The sequence below is a fragment of the Ammodytes marinus genome (assembly GCF_949987685.1).
Source record: "Ammodytes marinus genome assembly, chromosome: 6".
NCBI lineage: Eukaryota > Metazoa > Chordata > Actinopteri > Uranoscopiformes > Ammodytidae > Ammodytes > Ammodytes marinus.
Window position 1 is genome coordinate 24404566 of NC_137235.1, and position 15234 is coordinate 24419799.

At 41.7% G+C, this 15234-nt stretch overlaps 1 protein-coding gene across 1 annotated transcript; it reads left to right on the forward strand.

Annotated features, from left to right (window-relative positions):
- Positions 1-12339: 12339 nt before the first annotated feature.
- Positions 12340-13707, forward strand: adra2c (adrenoceptor alpha 2C; the record flags this gene model as incomplete). Its single annotated transcript, XM_080028935.1, has 1 exon — positions 12340-13707. One exon carries the CDS (start codon positions 12340-12342, stop codon positions 13705-13707), a length of 1368 nt encoding a protein of 455 aa, XP_079885061.1.
- Positions 13708-15234: the final 1527 nt, after the last annotated feature.

The window sequence follows — 15234 nt, forward strand, 5'->3', positions numbered from 1 at the left end:
TACACATTAACACATTGTATAAACCCTATATAAACACACATATGTATTAAACTGCATTTGGGTAGGGTTTCTGATGTTTGCCTGTTGCCATCAGCAACCGGTTTAGCAAAAGACAAAAGGGCCATAATGCATACAGAACTGGAAACAAACTGATTTTCCAATCTGCCTGCTGTGAAAACAGTTCTCCCATGGCCACTATTCTCTCAGACAGGCCACAGGAGATGATTAACAGACACACACACAGACAAAGTCACCACTCACAATGCCACTTCAGTGCTGACCCTAATGAGTAAAAGAGATAATACAATAAATATCTAATTAAATGTGAAATCACACTCATGAGATAAGATGAAGAGATGGTGCCAGAGGAGACAAACCAAATTTAAATATCCTTATGATTTTCAGTTGTCATTGCGGTGAGCCATGTTATAACTTTACACTGACAGTAAAGTCATTCTTATAGCCTTCTTTCAGATACCATAAATGTTCTTTTTTCTTTTTTTCAGTTGCAGTTGTTGGATATGATGATATGAGTAATGACAATGTGTAAGATTAAAATGTTGGAAGAAAGGGGGCGCTCGTGGTGTAGTGGTTAGAGCGTCCCCCCGATGAGGCTCAGTCCTCTTTGCAGCAGACCCGGATATGCTGCGTGTAGTCCCCCCTTTGCCCCATTTGAACTCTGTCTCTCAAAATATGTCTAATAAAGTTTAAAAAAACGCAGACGTGTAATCTTTAAAAAAGGCAGAATAAAATCCTTGAATTACAAAAAAAATAATCCAGAAATGGGTGCATTGTGTTTTGGAAGACTGTGCTTTTTCTCAGCACCTTGCTAGATATGTAGATGCACATGGTTTCCTTTTCACTATAACTGAAGGCCCTCTTACGAGCAGCTTTATCACTGTCAGCTTTGCTAGAGAGACCAGTGACACACAATACTTTTGATGAGCAAGAGAATGAGCCGTTTCATTTAAACCCTGTCTGCCTGTCAAACGGCGATCTGGGATGTGAATATTCCTATTACTGGAGCAACAGAGCAGCGGGACAAGCACAGCCCAACACAAGCAGCAGCATAACAATCACTTCTCCACATACAACCTGATATGTTTGTTTGTTTGTGTGTGTGTGTGTGTGTGTGTGTGTGTGTATGAAAGAGGATGGATATCAATCAATGTGTGATAATTCAGGTAAGTCGTATTGAGACTGGAGACTCTTTTGCAATAACCTGTTCCCATTTACACGTTACCATTCACACACACACATTCATACACCGATAGCAGGCTAACTATCGACATTCACACGAGGCAAGGTGGGTGAAGTGTCTTGCCCAAGGACACAACAACCATGACACAAGTGGCAGGTTTGGGATCGAACCGACAACCCTTCGATCATCGGCCGACCCGCTCTACCACCTGAGCCACAGTCGCCACAATAATACAATGATAAAAGAAACAAAAAGAGAAAAGGGCGTTAATGAAAAGTTAAGAAAAAAGAAAGAGTGACAGAGGGAGCAATTAAGGCATGGACATGCACAGTGGAGGGAGTTCAAATAACCCACAGGGTATATTGGGCAGCAGATGGACCATTTCTACACCATTAAGGATCAAAGAAGCACTAACCGAGCAAACAATCCCCTCATCTGAGAAATGGGTCTGTGAGTCAGTATGCCTTGTTTAAGTGTTTGTGTATAAGGGGTTACTTTTTCATCTCCATTGCTTTCAGTTTTATTTATTTAATATGACAATAAAATAACTTAAACCTATATACTCATGTAAAACAACCTTGTACGTTTTTAACATGCAGCTTACACATAAGGACATTTAAAGTTTTGACCCCCATTTGTACCCCAAAACTGCAGACATAACTGACATTTTTCCGACTCTCTCGGTCCCAATTACAGTGTAAATGATATGACAGGATAAAGAATGGCTTTCACAAATATTTTATGTTGTAGGAAATGCGTTCAATACATTGTTTGATTTCCATGAAACACATAATGGAAAGCGCTTTGGACAGCTGCTTGTTGCTATAAAGGGCTATATAAATTGTTGATTGATCGATTGGTTGATTATGCATTTTGTCTAGAAGCACTGAATGTTAACAGGCCAGTGGATTGTTTGCTTACTTAAAAATGAATCTCCCTGTCGATGTCAGCAGTCGACAAGATGTAATGGCAATGCTAATAAGCCAAACAGGTCAGGTGGGAGGTCTTTTACGCAAAGGCGGCCACTGTCAATCATTTGCAACCTCCGTTCAAAGGACATCTGCTGCTCGCCATGACGTCAAGCAGTGATTTAGTGGATAGGTAATTTAAATAAGTAAACATAAACAAAAGAGCCATCAGCTAATGAATTTCTCACAGAATTCAGACCATCATGATATCAGGATTGGTAGCTTGCGGTGCATGTCACATCTGGCTCGGGCTTTAAGGGCCCTGAACACAAGGCTAATTAAAAAGTTGCACTCCTCCAACTGTCACACAGACACACACAAGTCTACCACGGTCACACAGAGAATAACTGTCATTATAGTTTATAAAAGCTGTTATATTCCGGTATTAAAGAAGCAAATAGTATTCCCAAGTACGACTTTCCATCTGGCCAAGTGTCAGCTATTGTTAGCTTTATGGGCCGTGTAATGCATGTGATTGGATAAATAACTGCATGCTTAGACAGTGAACAGTGTTATATTTGTTCAGCTAATGTATATTTATAAGTGATGAGTGCCATTTTAACCTTAATTATCAACCATTAAACGTATACGTTTAATGCCAGCTATTGGCCATAAATGACTTTGTTTCTGTGTGTGCTTCTGTTTGAATAAAAATGTGTGCAAGTGGAAGGATGTGTTATTAAGTATGGCCGTGTTTGGGTGAATTGCATAATCTTCATTTCATTATGTGCAACAATAATCGAATCCCCGGCAACAGTAGCAAGATGCTGTGACAGCTGTTCAACTCCGTTAGGAAGTCGACCGTATGAGGTTTTCCCCGTGCCTGTCTATTCCTCATGGTACATGAACAGATTAAAGGGTTACAATAATATTTGTACAATTTGCGAGGAAATATATCATTGTGTCACAGTATTTGCATGAATGCAAAAAGCCAAACATAAATACTGACTTTGCCTGTCAGGTAAAGATTTGTTCTGTTTTAGCTGGAAATGGCAACACATTGGGATTAATGCATTGCTCAGTCAAACTCAAACAATGTCCATTATGAGATTAGCACTGCAGGGATACACCCAAATTATGAATGTTATAAAGGTTTTCTATTGGAGAAAAACTGTTTCAAGTTACAGTAGGCAGTGTCAATGACGTGAACTCCAGGGGAAGACAGTAAATTGCAGAACATATCCCTTCTGAGAGAGACTAGAGACTCCTCTATATATCTGCTGTTGTTTCTTTGGAATTTTTCTGAAGCTTTTCAGCCATAGAGGAGGGCAAGTAAAACGTAATGACAAATATCAACACAATCACAAATATCAACAGGAGGGAAAAATTGCTTTCCTGCCAGTGTTAATCCGGTTATTGAATCAAATCAGAAAACAAGAACCAAAATACAAGATTTCAGCTTTTCAAAGGAATTGAAAGAGGAAAGCCCTAATGTTGCGCTTGTGTTTACATGTGACACGACTCACAATTACCAATCAGGGCAGAGGAGATAAGATTAGATCTCTGTGTCGGACCTTAATGAATTCAACACACTGCTGAGAGGGAAAGAGAGAGAAGGATTGTAAGTGGAGAAGGACAGGGAAAAAAGGGAGAGCAACTGGACGAGTAAACACTCAATATTTTATGCCATTGTCCCTACCTTCAAACCTTGAAAAGTCCTTCATAAGGCGTGTGAATAACCGACATGTATGATGCCAAAACTATTTAAATTGAATTCAGGATTAAAAAGATATATAATTTCCCTTCAAATATATTTAATTCCAATGCAGTCCTGTCTCATTACAATCCGTCCAGTTGAGTCTAATCAGTAAAATCTAGTTTGTCCAAACCTCCCAATTTTCTTCCCATCACATTGGGCTCAGCATAATTGAATCCAGTCAGGCCAAGCTAAGCATGAACACACACATACACCCAATCACACACATAACAAAGTCCAAACCAGTTTTGAGGGTGATGGAAGAAGAAAGTCCTCCCTAACAGGATTTTTTTTTTGACACAAGCTGTATCTCTCCCTGTGTGATAGGCTGAGACGTCACAGGGAAGATGGGCTGAGATGTCACAGCTCCAGCTGAAAAACCACACTGACACAAATAAAAAAAAAGCTAAGTCTGTATTCAAATCAGCTAGTACTGTCACCCCCTGTCCAAAGCACTGGCTCAAAAAGGCAAAGAAGCAGACAATCTGCAGATACCGAGTATTTTCCCAAACCTTAAGAAGATTCAACGGCTTACATTTTATTTTGAATAAAGCTCCCTGTGAGACTAGGATACAGCCATCGTTACTGGGGAACAAAGGACATGCATATCTAGCAAAAGAAACACACACATCATGCATGAACGCACGCAGGCATGCATGTGAGCAGTCCCCGACTTTGACAGACTAATATATTTTACAGTTTTTGAGCAAATAGAAAAAGTGGGGGTATGAGACACGATATAGATTCAGGCCAGGGATGAGACAGGGCATGATAAAGCGGTTTCGTATTGCGAGGCCCGGCTTGTTAGATATAAGAAAAATAGCGAAGAAAGTCACTGTGACAGTGTGTCAGAATAATATCCCAAGTCCTCATCCCATGTTATCATATTTACTACATAGCAGTGAAAGGCAAGCTGCTGGAGATACAGACAGGAATCGAGCTTAGCGAAAGTTCGATCAGGATGACGACTTTATTCACTGATGGTTGGATAGCCACAGCTTTTTACTCCAAGGAGGAACAGGCGGACTCAACTTCAACAGTCACAGTTGTATATAGATTGAGGAAAATACCTTGTTCCCCTAAAATAGGACCTCATCATGGGTCTGATTTAAGATTTTAGGAATTATTACTAAAGCAGTGATGCAGATAGTAGTCAAACAATGCAGAATCGTTGCATTATTTAATCTGAATGCTAATGGTAAATGTAAATGGCATTTAGAGAAAGAAAGGCCTTAAATCTGGTCCAAATGACCACACTCAAATGAACCCTACCATTGAGTGTGATTTAGAAATAAGGAAACAAAAAGAACAACAAAAGAAGATTAAATAAAATGTAACTAAATTAAAACACAAGTAAATACTGATTAAACTGGGCTGTAGTAGATATCTAGTAGTAGGTCAGATTCCTCACCTTTCAGATCAAGAGAAGGGATCAAAAGAACCCTGAATTGGATTCTGAATTTAAGAGGGAGCCAGTAAGGAAACAGCCTTGCTGAGGGATGCTTTTGCTGAGGCATGTGGAGGGGGAGTTACAGTCAAGTCAAGTTGGAATGAGATGAAAGCGTGAATTTTCATTTTGTTTCACAATGTTTATCAGCTGGAAGAAATCAGGGACAAATCGAGCTCTTGATGGTCCAGAGTCAGGGCCTAGTCCAAATTGGACAAATTGTGTAAGGAGTATTTTGTTTTAATTTGTTTTTAAAGGAAAGTGAGCCAATGCCATCCCATGTTTAAGTTATTCAAAACAAAAGTTTTTCACATTTTTCAGCTTTGATGAGATGTAAAATGATCACCTGCTTAGCAGTGATAGGAAATGCCTTTGAAGTGTCTAATTATCTGTCCAAGGCAAAATATATACGAAGCAAACAGAATAGGACCCAGGTCAAAACCTTGAGGCACATCACAATGTTTTATACACTATCTATGATCACAATACAGAGTTTCAAATGAAGAGGCATAATGCCAACAGCATGACAACATTTCTATTAGACAGGTAGGAGAACCACTGCAGGGCTTACCCAGATACCCAGTCACTGTCTTAGTCTGTCTATATGGATACTGTTTACTACAACCTCCAAACCTGTCTGAACTGTGTTGACTTACAGTAAAGTGGTCCCACCACTTAAAATCCTCATAAAACATGAATGTGTTGTAGAAAAACTGTTTTTATTGATATGAGTTTATTTAGTGTTGCTTTTGATGAAAAAAGCTCTTTTTAATCATTAAAGTAAATTTTGAATAGGTTTTATTGCATATGAAAGATTGAAACCTTCTCTGAGGACACACTGTTTTGGACGTCGTGAGAAGATAACAAGTGTAATATATTTGACATAATAATGATAAAATTAAATTTAAGGGGATAATTGTGCTCCAGACATTCTATACTTAATCCCTAATAACATCTACAATGTTAAATCTTTTTAATTTTAAACATAACAGCGTGCACTGTACATATGGAAGACAGCCTTTTGTCCCGGTTCTCAAGAATCACTGATATATAAACAAAAGACATGTGCACGGACATTCCAACCTTAAAGCGGACCTATGATACTTTTTGACTTTTATGACCTATAAACGTTGTTATGATGATTTATAGTCATGTTTAACCATACTAGATTATCAAATAATGACGTACATGCATTTCGACGTATTCCCTGCTTACCGTCTGGGGTGTCTGTGCAGAGCACTAGACACTATTCTAGCCAGTCGAGAAGTCACGTGTTCAAAGCGGCTTGACGCTTTGTAACATCGTGACGTCGCATGTAACTTGGTGTCGTCACCACACGGATGTTTCCATGTATGGTAATGCTGCCACTTTCCTACTCGCGTCTGCCTCGCGCCCTTAGGTCAATGCTCGCACCTCCCGCCACTGAAAGTGTTCCGGAAGAAAGGTAACCAATCACAACGAAGTTGGGTTTTCAGGAAGGGAAGGGAGGGGGCGGAAATATCAAAAGCAAAGTGTTTACAGGGCATGCTGGATCGCCAAAATAAGAGAAAGAGCTTCCCGAAAATCTACATAGTTTTTTGTGATGTGATTCGTGTCAGGTTGCTCTATAGCAGTGTAAAACAAGAAATTAAGACCAGACAAGTAGTATAATAGGTCCTCTTTAATAAACAAGGCTGGTGTGAAAGCAACAACCTAATACATTAATAATGCAGCAACTCTGTGATAACTGATCGATGTTGCTCACCGCCCAAAATGCTCCTCAATAGAATTGATATGACTTCAGAAGATTGGACTTCAGATGAGATTAGATTCATTAACATGCCGTGCCCTCAACTGGCCAATCAAGTCACCTACAATATACATCAACTTTGTGTTAATCGCATAAGATACAATATTATCCTGTGCCTCGTGCACTTCATCTGGTATCTGCCTCTTCTGCCTCCTTTTTCAGTATTTTTTTCTACTCTCTCTTTCCTTCCCTACTCTGTTTCCTACGTTGCCCTTTTCTCACTGGGCTGTTAGAGGTTTCAGCTATTAAGGCTCAGCTCTCAGGTAGCACAGGCATGAGGAGTGGGATTTGTTTGGAAAGCCAGCCATCTTGGACCAGCCTACAGCACTTGACTTGTGGTTACCAGAGGCTGTGAAAGGATCCATCGATCAGGGTTTAGATGGAAGAGGTACGGTAATGCAAAAGGCATTGGTGGGTTTATCTGCAGATGCCGCATTACAGTGTAGTTCCGTTTTTGATTGGTTCTAAAAGTGCTTCCATTGTGGTGACAAGTTTGGGATACTGCAGAAAGTCTTAACTTTGATTGTTTTTTTTATCCATAGTTTTGCTTCTTGGTAGCCAAATGTTTAGACGCATTGACTCACAGTCCTCCAGGTTTATTTCAGTTCATGTTAGACACACATGATGCATTTGCCTCTTAGGGGTTGATTTCATCGGCAAAGCCGTAAGTGAAAATAAACTAATCCATCACTCTCTCCTGTCTCAGTCCTACCATTTGATACTCATAACAATTTGTCAGTCCTCTCTTAGCCAATCTCTGACCTCTCTTAGAATGACATTTCACAGATGGTCATTCTTCACAAATGGCAAGTCAATCTGGTCTGCAGATCTGTGGTGTGCAGATCATGAGAACACCTAGTCGATTGATGTCGGCCTGTCTCGGGAGTCACGTTTTCAACACATTCCTGCTGTGCCTATCGCTGGACCGATCTGTCAATTGGGCCGAGCTGTCCTTCAGATGGAGAGTAATGACTAGGACAAGGATAATGCACCCACTCATCATAAGCAAGGCACCACTTATAATTGGAACATCGTTTTCAAGTATATAACAAGTCCTCATAAGCAGGAGGAGGATGTGGCATCATGTCTTCTAGTTATTATGAGGTGTTGATAGTGTGGTGAAGCGCAATAACTAGAGTTCAATATATTGGATTTCAATGGGCCACAAGAAGCTGTTTGTGGCACCCTGTGAGAACACAGCGTGTTAAAGGAATCTTATTAGGCTCATATTGCTTTCCTCTTCTCCCTTTATTAGAAATCTCTAGGCATTTCGGCATTGTCAGTTGCACAAACGCTGCAGAGTAGCGCGTAAAAAAAACTGCAGATTACTGCAAACCAACAAGCAATCTGTTACAAATAGCAAATGAGCAACAATAAAAAAAATACACAACTACAAAGACTGAACCAAAAAAAAACAGAACAGCACAGCACATAAAAGTGATGAAAAGTGATAAAATTCCAAAATTGTGTGCTGAATATCAGCCCAATGTTCGAAATGGAAAACTATCAATACAAAGTTTCTCAAAAAGTCTTCTCTTTCAGCAGCCCAGTGCAGGTTCATCTGGAATTTGACAGAATAGAAGGAGTTTTGTATCAACTAATATAAACAACAAAGCAATGTGGATTTGATGTGAAAGGAAAACTTTTTTGGTTGGATCTTTTTAGTTATTCAATTAATATGTAACACCATTACACATATAAATCCCAGCAAAGGATACAAAGATTGTTGACAATGGACTGTATATTCTTCATTAAAAGTACATGTTACAAACTCAGCATACATTAATCCTCAAAAACTGATTTTCACAATATAAAAATTGGTCTACAAACTTCAAATTCAAGATCTTACATTCATAAGCTTGGTAAACAATTCAGCCATTTTCCATAATTTAATGCAACATAAATATCTTTCTTTCCGGATTAAAACCAGAAAAGCCAGGGAATATCTTCCCTCTTGTGTTTTAAATGCATTCTGCTTGACACCCATCTGCTGCTTCACTATCCCAAGATATGAGTGGATGTGCTGCTGCCAAATCTCTGGAAGAAGGGTAGGGTTTTGAAAGACAACAGTGTAAAATATAGCTCTGACTTAAATTCATAGCATCCTGGGGCTTTCTTGATCACTCTGACCTCTACAAGTTCAGACAATCCCCCCCACACAGACACAACTAAAGAACCATCTAAGAGTTATTGAAGGATAGGGATTTATTAAAGGAGTTATTTGGATAAGTCGGAGAGATATGAGAAGGCAGATAAGAACCACTGAAAGCACCAACTGCATTTGTCATAGTGATCAATTAAGGATTACGGTTACAAGGAATTCAAATCCAAAGAAAAGAATAACTCCCAATCAAAAAATCCAGTGATCTTATTTCACTGTTTTTCCTACGAGGTCATTTTCACAGAAAGGCAAGGTAATAGATAAGAAGCAGGACCTGTTCTGTGAGGCGAGGAAACTCCCCTGGGCTAGATGTTGCTCCCCCGCACTATTTGTTCTTAGCTCAATAGTTGTCTGCCCAGGTAGCAACTCCATTTATCACTGTAGCATACCTCCCTCTGTGGGGGGTGCGCTGTATGGAAACCAGTGCACATTAGGGAGGATAGGACATTTGAAGTGGCTGTCACTAATGGTAACAACTTTAATTTCTTTAGGGGATAGCCTTGGTTAACATTTGGCTGATTTTATGTTCTGTGCTCATGTTGCACATACTGTATGTGCACACTATGTACAAGTATATAAAAAGTCCTCATAAGCAGGGGGTAGGCGCCGGTGGTTCTAGCTATTTGAGGTGATGATGAAGCGCAATTACTAGAGTGTTCAATGTATTAGATTTCAATGGGCCACAACAAGCTAATTGTGTTGCCTTGTGAGAACACAGCATGTTAGGTGAATCTAATTTCAAAGAGATAAAAAGTAATCAGCACAGACTCCTTGACACCCAAAAACTGTCTTCCTTCTTCTGCTGTAGCAGGAAGAGCCAACTGATTCCCTCAGAGCACGACGTTGGAAAGAAGAAAAAAGGCTTGGTAATAGCTGAGATCACTCACTGGTGCCCCAATTATAAGGACAGAGCTGTGGCCCCGGGACATGACTTAATGACCATAATAAGGCTTGTCTGTCTGCTCAAAATCAGCTTAGAGTGCATCCACGCTGACCTACAGCATCACTCTAGCCTTAGTTCAATTTAAACAGGCAGCAAAAGAAAGAGCGCAGGGTTTTTCGAGGATGGGTTGGGGGCACAAGTTAAAAGACTACGCTTCCCAGGCAGATGGAAAATGACCCCCTAAAGTCTCCTCAATCCACCTCATAGACTCGATGAGGATCCATTTGTACTCGAGCATTTCTTGCGGCTGCTCTGTAATTCAGTATGGCTGAGCGCTCTGTGATTAATGACAGGTACTTAGCTTTGAGACCGCTCAATAAACGCACCGGTCCAGGAACTTAATACCAGGCTATACGCCAAAGAGGAGATGGGCTTTCTCCAGGTGCCATCACCAGCCTGATCAGAGCTGGTTGATGTGGGAGCAGGAACGTAGACCAAAAAATTAGGCTATGTAACAGGGTCGCAAACGTACATGCATGTCTTCATGGGAAATTAATAAATAACCTATAGATAATATAACCTGGATGTCACAATCATGATATAGTCTGCCCTTCACTGCCTGTGATAAGGCCCACCCAGGGGATGTGTGAGGTGTTATCCTCATGTATCATTATTCTATGTTGTATACTTTCAAGGCAAGGCAACTTAATTTGTATAACACATTTCGAACACAAAGGCAACTCAAAGTGCTTCACAGCAAAAGATCAGACAGCTCAATAAAAAACGATTTTAAAAGATAATTTACAGGGTAGAATAGGCAATATATATGTATATAAAACAACGTGTTTAGCTTTGAATTAAAAGCAGTCAGTCTGGGCTTCTCTAATAACATCTTGAAGGCTATTCCAGGTCTGAGTTGCATACTAGCAGAATGCTGCTTCACCGTGTTTTGTTCTAACCCTTGGAACACACAGCTTTCCATGATCATTTAACACCTTTGCTATCCCCAAAACAATCAATCCTGACAACAGCGCAATGGCCATCCTGCAATCCTCGAATCATCAAAATAATTACCACAACACAAGCACACACACTAATAAAATGTAGGAGACTACAGGGGAGTGACCAAAGTTTCCACAGCAAGGTCACACGGCTCATTGTACTGTATGTTCATCCAGGGCGCATGTGATCAATACATTAGTGGAGTATATCTTCGCCTGAGGGTTTTCTAGATATCATATTGCATTTCTAATGTTGTTTATATTCATGGTGCGTGTGTTGGCCAGTATGTCCCTCAGGGGCTGCCTGGCTGTTACAATACTGACCTCCAGCGTGCGCACAGAAGGACAGAGCAGAGCGCGTTCTTCAACGGTGCGAGCCTCCGCTGACATTGAGAGAGAGAGAGAGAGAGTGTGTGTGTGAGTGTGAGTGTGTGTGTGTGTGTGTGTGTGTGTGTGTGTGTGTGTGTGTGTGTGTGTGTGTGTGTGTGTGTGTGTGTGTGTGTTTTGACAGCGATGTGACCTCCTCCAAACAGCTACTGCTCGATTAATTTGTTTAAAGGGGCGCGAGACCCTCGAGAGTGAAATCAGGAGAGATTATCTGATCAGATGTCCAGTAGGTTGATCAATATTGCAGATTAACAGGAGAAGACATTACATGAGTGATCGTCTCATTTATTAATCCAAGAAAAATACATCTAAAAACAGTCTAAATCTCTGCAGCAGAGCGGGTCCCCGATAGCTTTTTTTTCTGATGAAAAAAAAACGAAACGAAAAGAAGACACGTGGTTGTTACAAACCTCTCTGAGGACACAGCGGGGAGGCGGAGGTGGAGAGATGCGGGCGCAGTCGGGATGGGAAAGGACGCGTTGAGGAGGGAGCCCTCTCTCTAATGGAGATGCTGCCGCTGCGCAGGATGCACGTTTTTGGAATAAGGACTTAAAAGACTTTGAAATTTTTCTCTCTCTCTCTCTCTCTCTCTTTCTTTCTTTCCCTTTTTACAATCGGGGACACTTTGAGGCTTCATGCAGTATGCGGAAGACCGCAGGTGAGGAGAGGAGAAGGATAATGCTTTTTGCTGGAGAATTATGTTGGGAAATATGCCCAGAAGTCCTAATAAGATATTTCTACAGATTATTTCCGCACATTTAAAATAAAAAAAAATCCTCTCCTGACTTAATAAAAAAGGACTAAACATGGATTTTTTAAACCGCTCCAGCCTGGAGGACGGGATAGAGGAGGCAATTAACGTCTCCTCTAATTCCACCTCTGAGAGCCAGTACTCGCAGCTCGCTATCTGGAGCGTGGCCGGACTTGTCAGCTTTCTCATCCTGTTTACAATAGTCGGGAACGTCTTGGTTGTCATCGCCGTTCTAACGAGCAGAGCCCTGAAGCCACCTCAGAACCTTTTCCTCGTCTCCCTGGCCAGTGCGGACATACTGGTGGCCACCCTGGTCATGCCTTTTTCTCTGGCCAATGAACTCATGGGCTACTGGTTCTTTGGCACAATCTGGTGTGACATCTACCTGGCACTAGATGTTCTATTCTGCACCTCTTCCATTGTTCACCTGTGCGCCATCAGTCTGGACAGGTACTGGTCGGTGACACAGGCTGTAGAGTATAACTTGAAGAGAACACCTAAAAGAATCAAAGGCATGATTGTGATGGTGTGGCTGATCTCGGCTGTCATCTCCTTCCCACCACTGTTAACAATGGACCGGAGCAGCAACGACGCCAGTCCTCAGTGTATGCTGAACGATGAGACCTGGTACATTCTCTACTCCAGTATCGGCTCCTTCTTTGCCCCGTGCGTTATCATGATCCTGGTCTACATTCGGATCTACCAGGTGGCAAAGACCAGGACCAGGACCATGTCAGAGAAGAAGAGGGATGTGGAGAATGGCTTGGACCAAGCCGAGCCGGGGAGAGGGGGGTCGGTGAAGTCCAACACGGGCACAGTAGGTAGCGACAAAGTCCAGGAACGTGAGAACGGCCACTGCCAAGACCACCATGCACTCCCGTCCGCTCTGCCCAACCAACCCAAGCAGCCGGCCACGACCGAGCACGAAGACGACGACCTCGATGACAGCAGCTCCTCGGACGAGAAACCTAAGAAGAAGTCCACTTCCTCCAAACACAATCACCACGACGACACCAACAGGAAAGACATGAAGTCCAGCCGGAAGAGCAGCTCCGCCTCCAAGCACTCCAGCAGGAAGTCGCGCGCCAGCTCCAAGTCCATGGAGCTCTTCTCCTCCCGGCGCAAGCGCAGGAGCACCGTCAACCGCAAGAAGGTGTCCGCCGCCCGCGAGAAGCGCTTCACCTTCGTCCTGGCCGTGGTCATGGGCGTCTTCGTTGTGTGCTGGTTCCCCTTCTTCTTCTCCTACAGCCTGCACGGGATCTGCCGGGAGCCGTGCGAGATACCGCAAGCGCTGTTCAAGTTCTTTTTCTGGATCGGTTACTGCAACAGCTCACTCAACCCGGTCATCTACACCATCTTCAACCAGGACTTCCGCAGAGCCTTCCAGAAGATTCTCTGTAAGTCGTGGAAACGCTCTTTCTGAACTGTTCCTGCATGGATGTGGCTGTTGGAGGTATTATACCCCACAAACACACAATTCAAATATTCTAAGCTGTAGAAAAAAGTGTTTGCCTGGGGGAGGTTCTTACCTTTACTTTCAGGGAATGCTCTAGAAATGAATTGACGCTTAACGGATCAAAGGATTGAATTAAAGTGAGGAAATAAAATACAAACGCAGGCTATGATGATGTGCTTTTGCACACTGATGTGGGCTCGGGCTTATTCCCTCTCCTCATTGACTCTCTTAATTTAAACACAATTAACTCACTCCTAACAGTTACTGTGATGCATGCACGCCACAGTGGCTTTATTTTTTGCATGAACTGCAACGAGAGGCGAGGGGTTTACAGAGACACTTTAAACGTGATCTTATCCACTGAATATAATGCTGAGGCCTTGACAATCTCCACACAACCGTTGTACGCGACGTCAGATACTGTCATCTTTATTCTCTCTCTGTCGCCTATACTCAGTTTTTCTCTACCTTTCTGTGACACTCTCAACATGAGGACCAATGGGACGAAGGGGCTTCTTGCTTACTGTTTCAGTAGCACAACTGTTTCACTAAAAAAAACAGACAAAAAACAAGCAAACGTAAAAAGACAAAAAAAAAAAAAAACTTCAATGATTTCTGCTACATTGTTTTGTGTGTGGCTCAGAGGTGTCTAAACCGGGAACTGCAGTGTAAACTTTTAACAAGGATTTGTGTTTTTCTGTGAACTTGTACATGTGGATAGGACTTGGTTTGGATATGTTGGCATTTAAAGAGCAGTGTGGAATCAGAGGCAAATTTCTCTCCCAGGCATGTGTTTGCCCTTTCCTTTGGGAAAAGAGATGGAATACTTAACTACCGTTGAAGCAGATGGGCACCCACTGGGGCATTCACTGTGTATGTATGTGTGTGTGTGTTTATGTTTAAGTGTGGAAGAGAAAAAGAGGGCAAAGAATATGATGTAGAATTGTGTTGTGATGAGGTGAGTCGGCGAGCTTCACACATCTTATTCCAATTGCCTGTTTGTGCTTGTGTGTGTGTGTGTGTGTGTGTGTGTGCGCGCGCGCGCGTGTGCGTGTCTAAGCCTGCTTTCCAAATGGCCTGATTCTGTCTGGTCAGGTGTCTTTGTATACTCCATCCTCTCCCTTACAGCCAAAACACTATACCACTCTGTTTCAATGTCTGCTGCTCAAACACATGAGAACACACATACATTGATAATATATATACTAAGACATGAAAATGGCTTATACAAAACAGTATTTTCATCTTTAAATTTCAAGCATTTATAGCCAAAAGGGCATTTGCTTTTTTATTTCTTGTGTAAATAATTAAAGACAGTACAGTATCATTGTGTGGTGCCTCATAATCACACATGTGCAGTACAAGTATGATAAAGAAAATGTATTATTTGTATAATGAACTATGCTCTGAAAAATGTTCATGTCACGCCAAGCTCTGTCCTTTTCTAAAAGAACAAGTGTTTACTTCTCTGCATTGAGCACATTCGGAAAGATC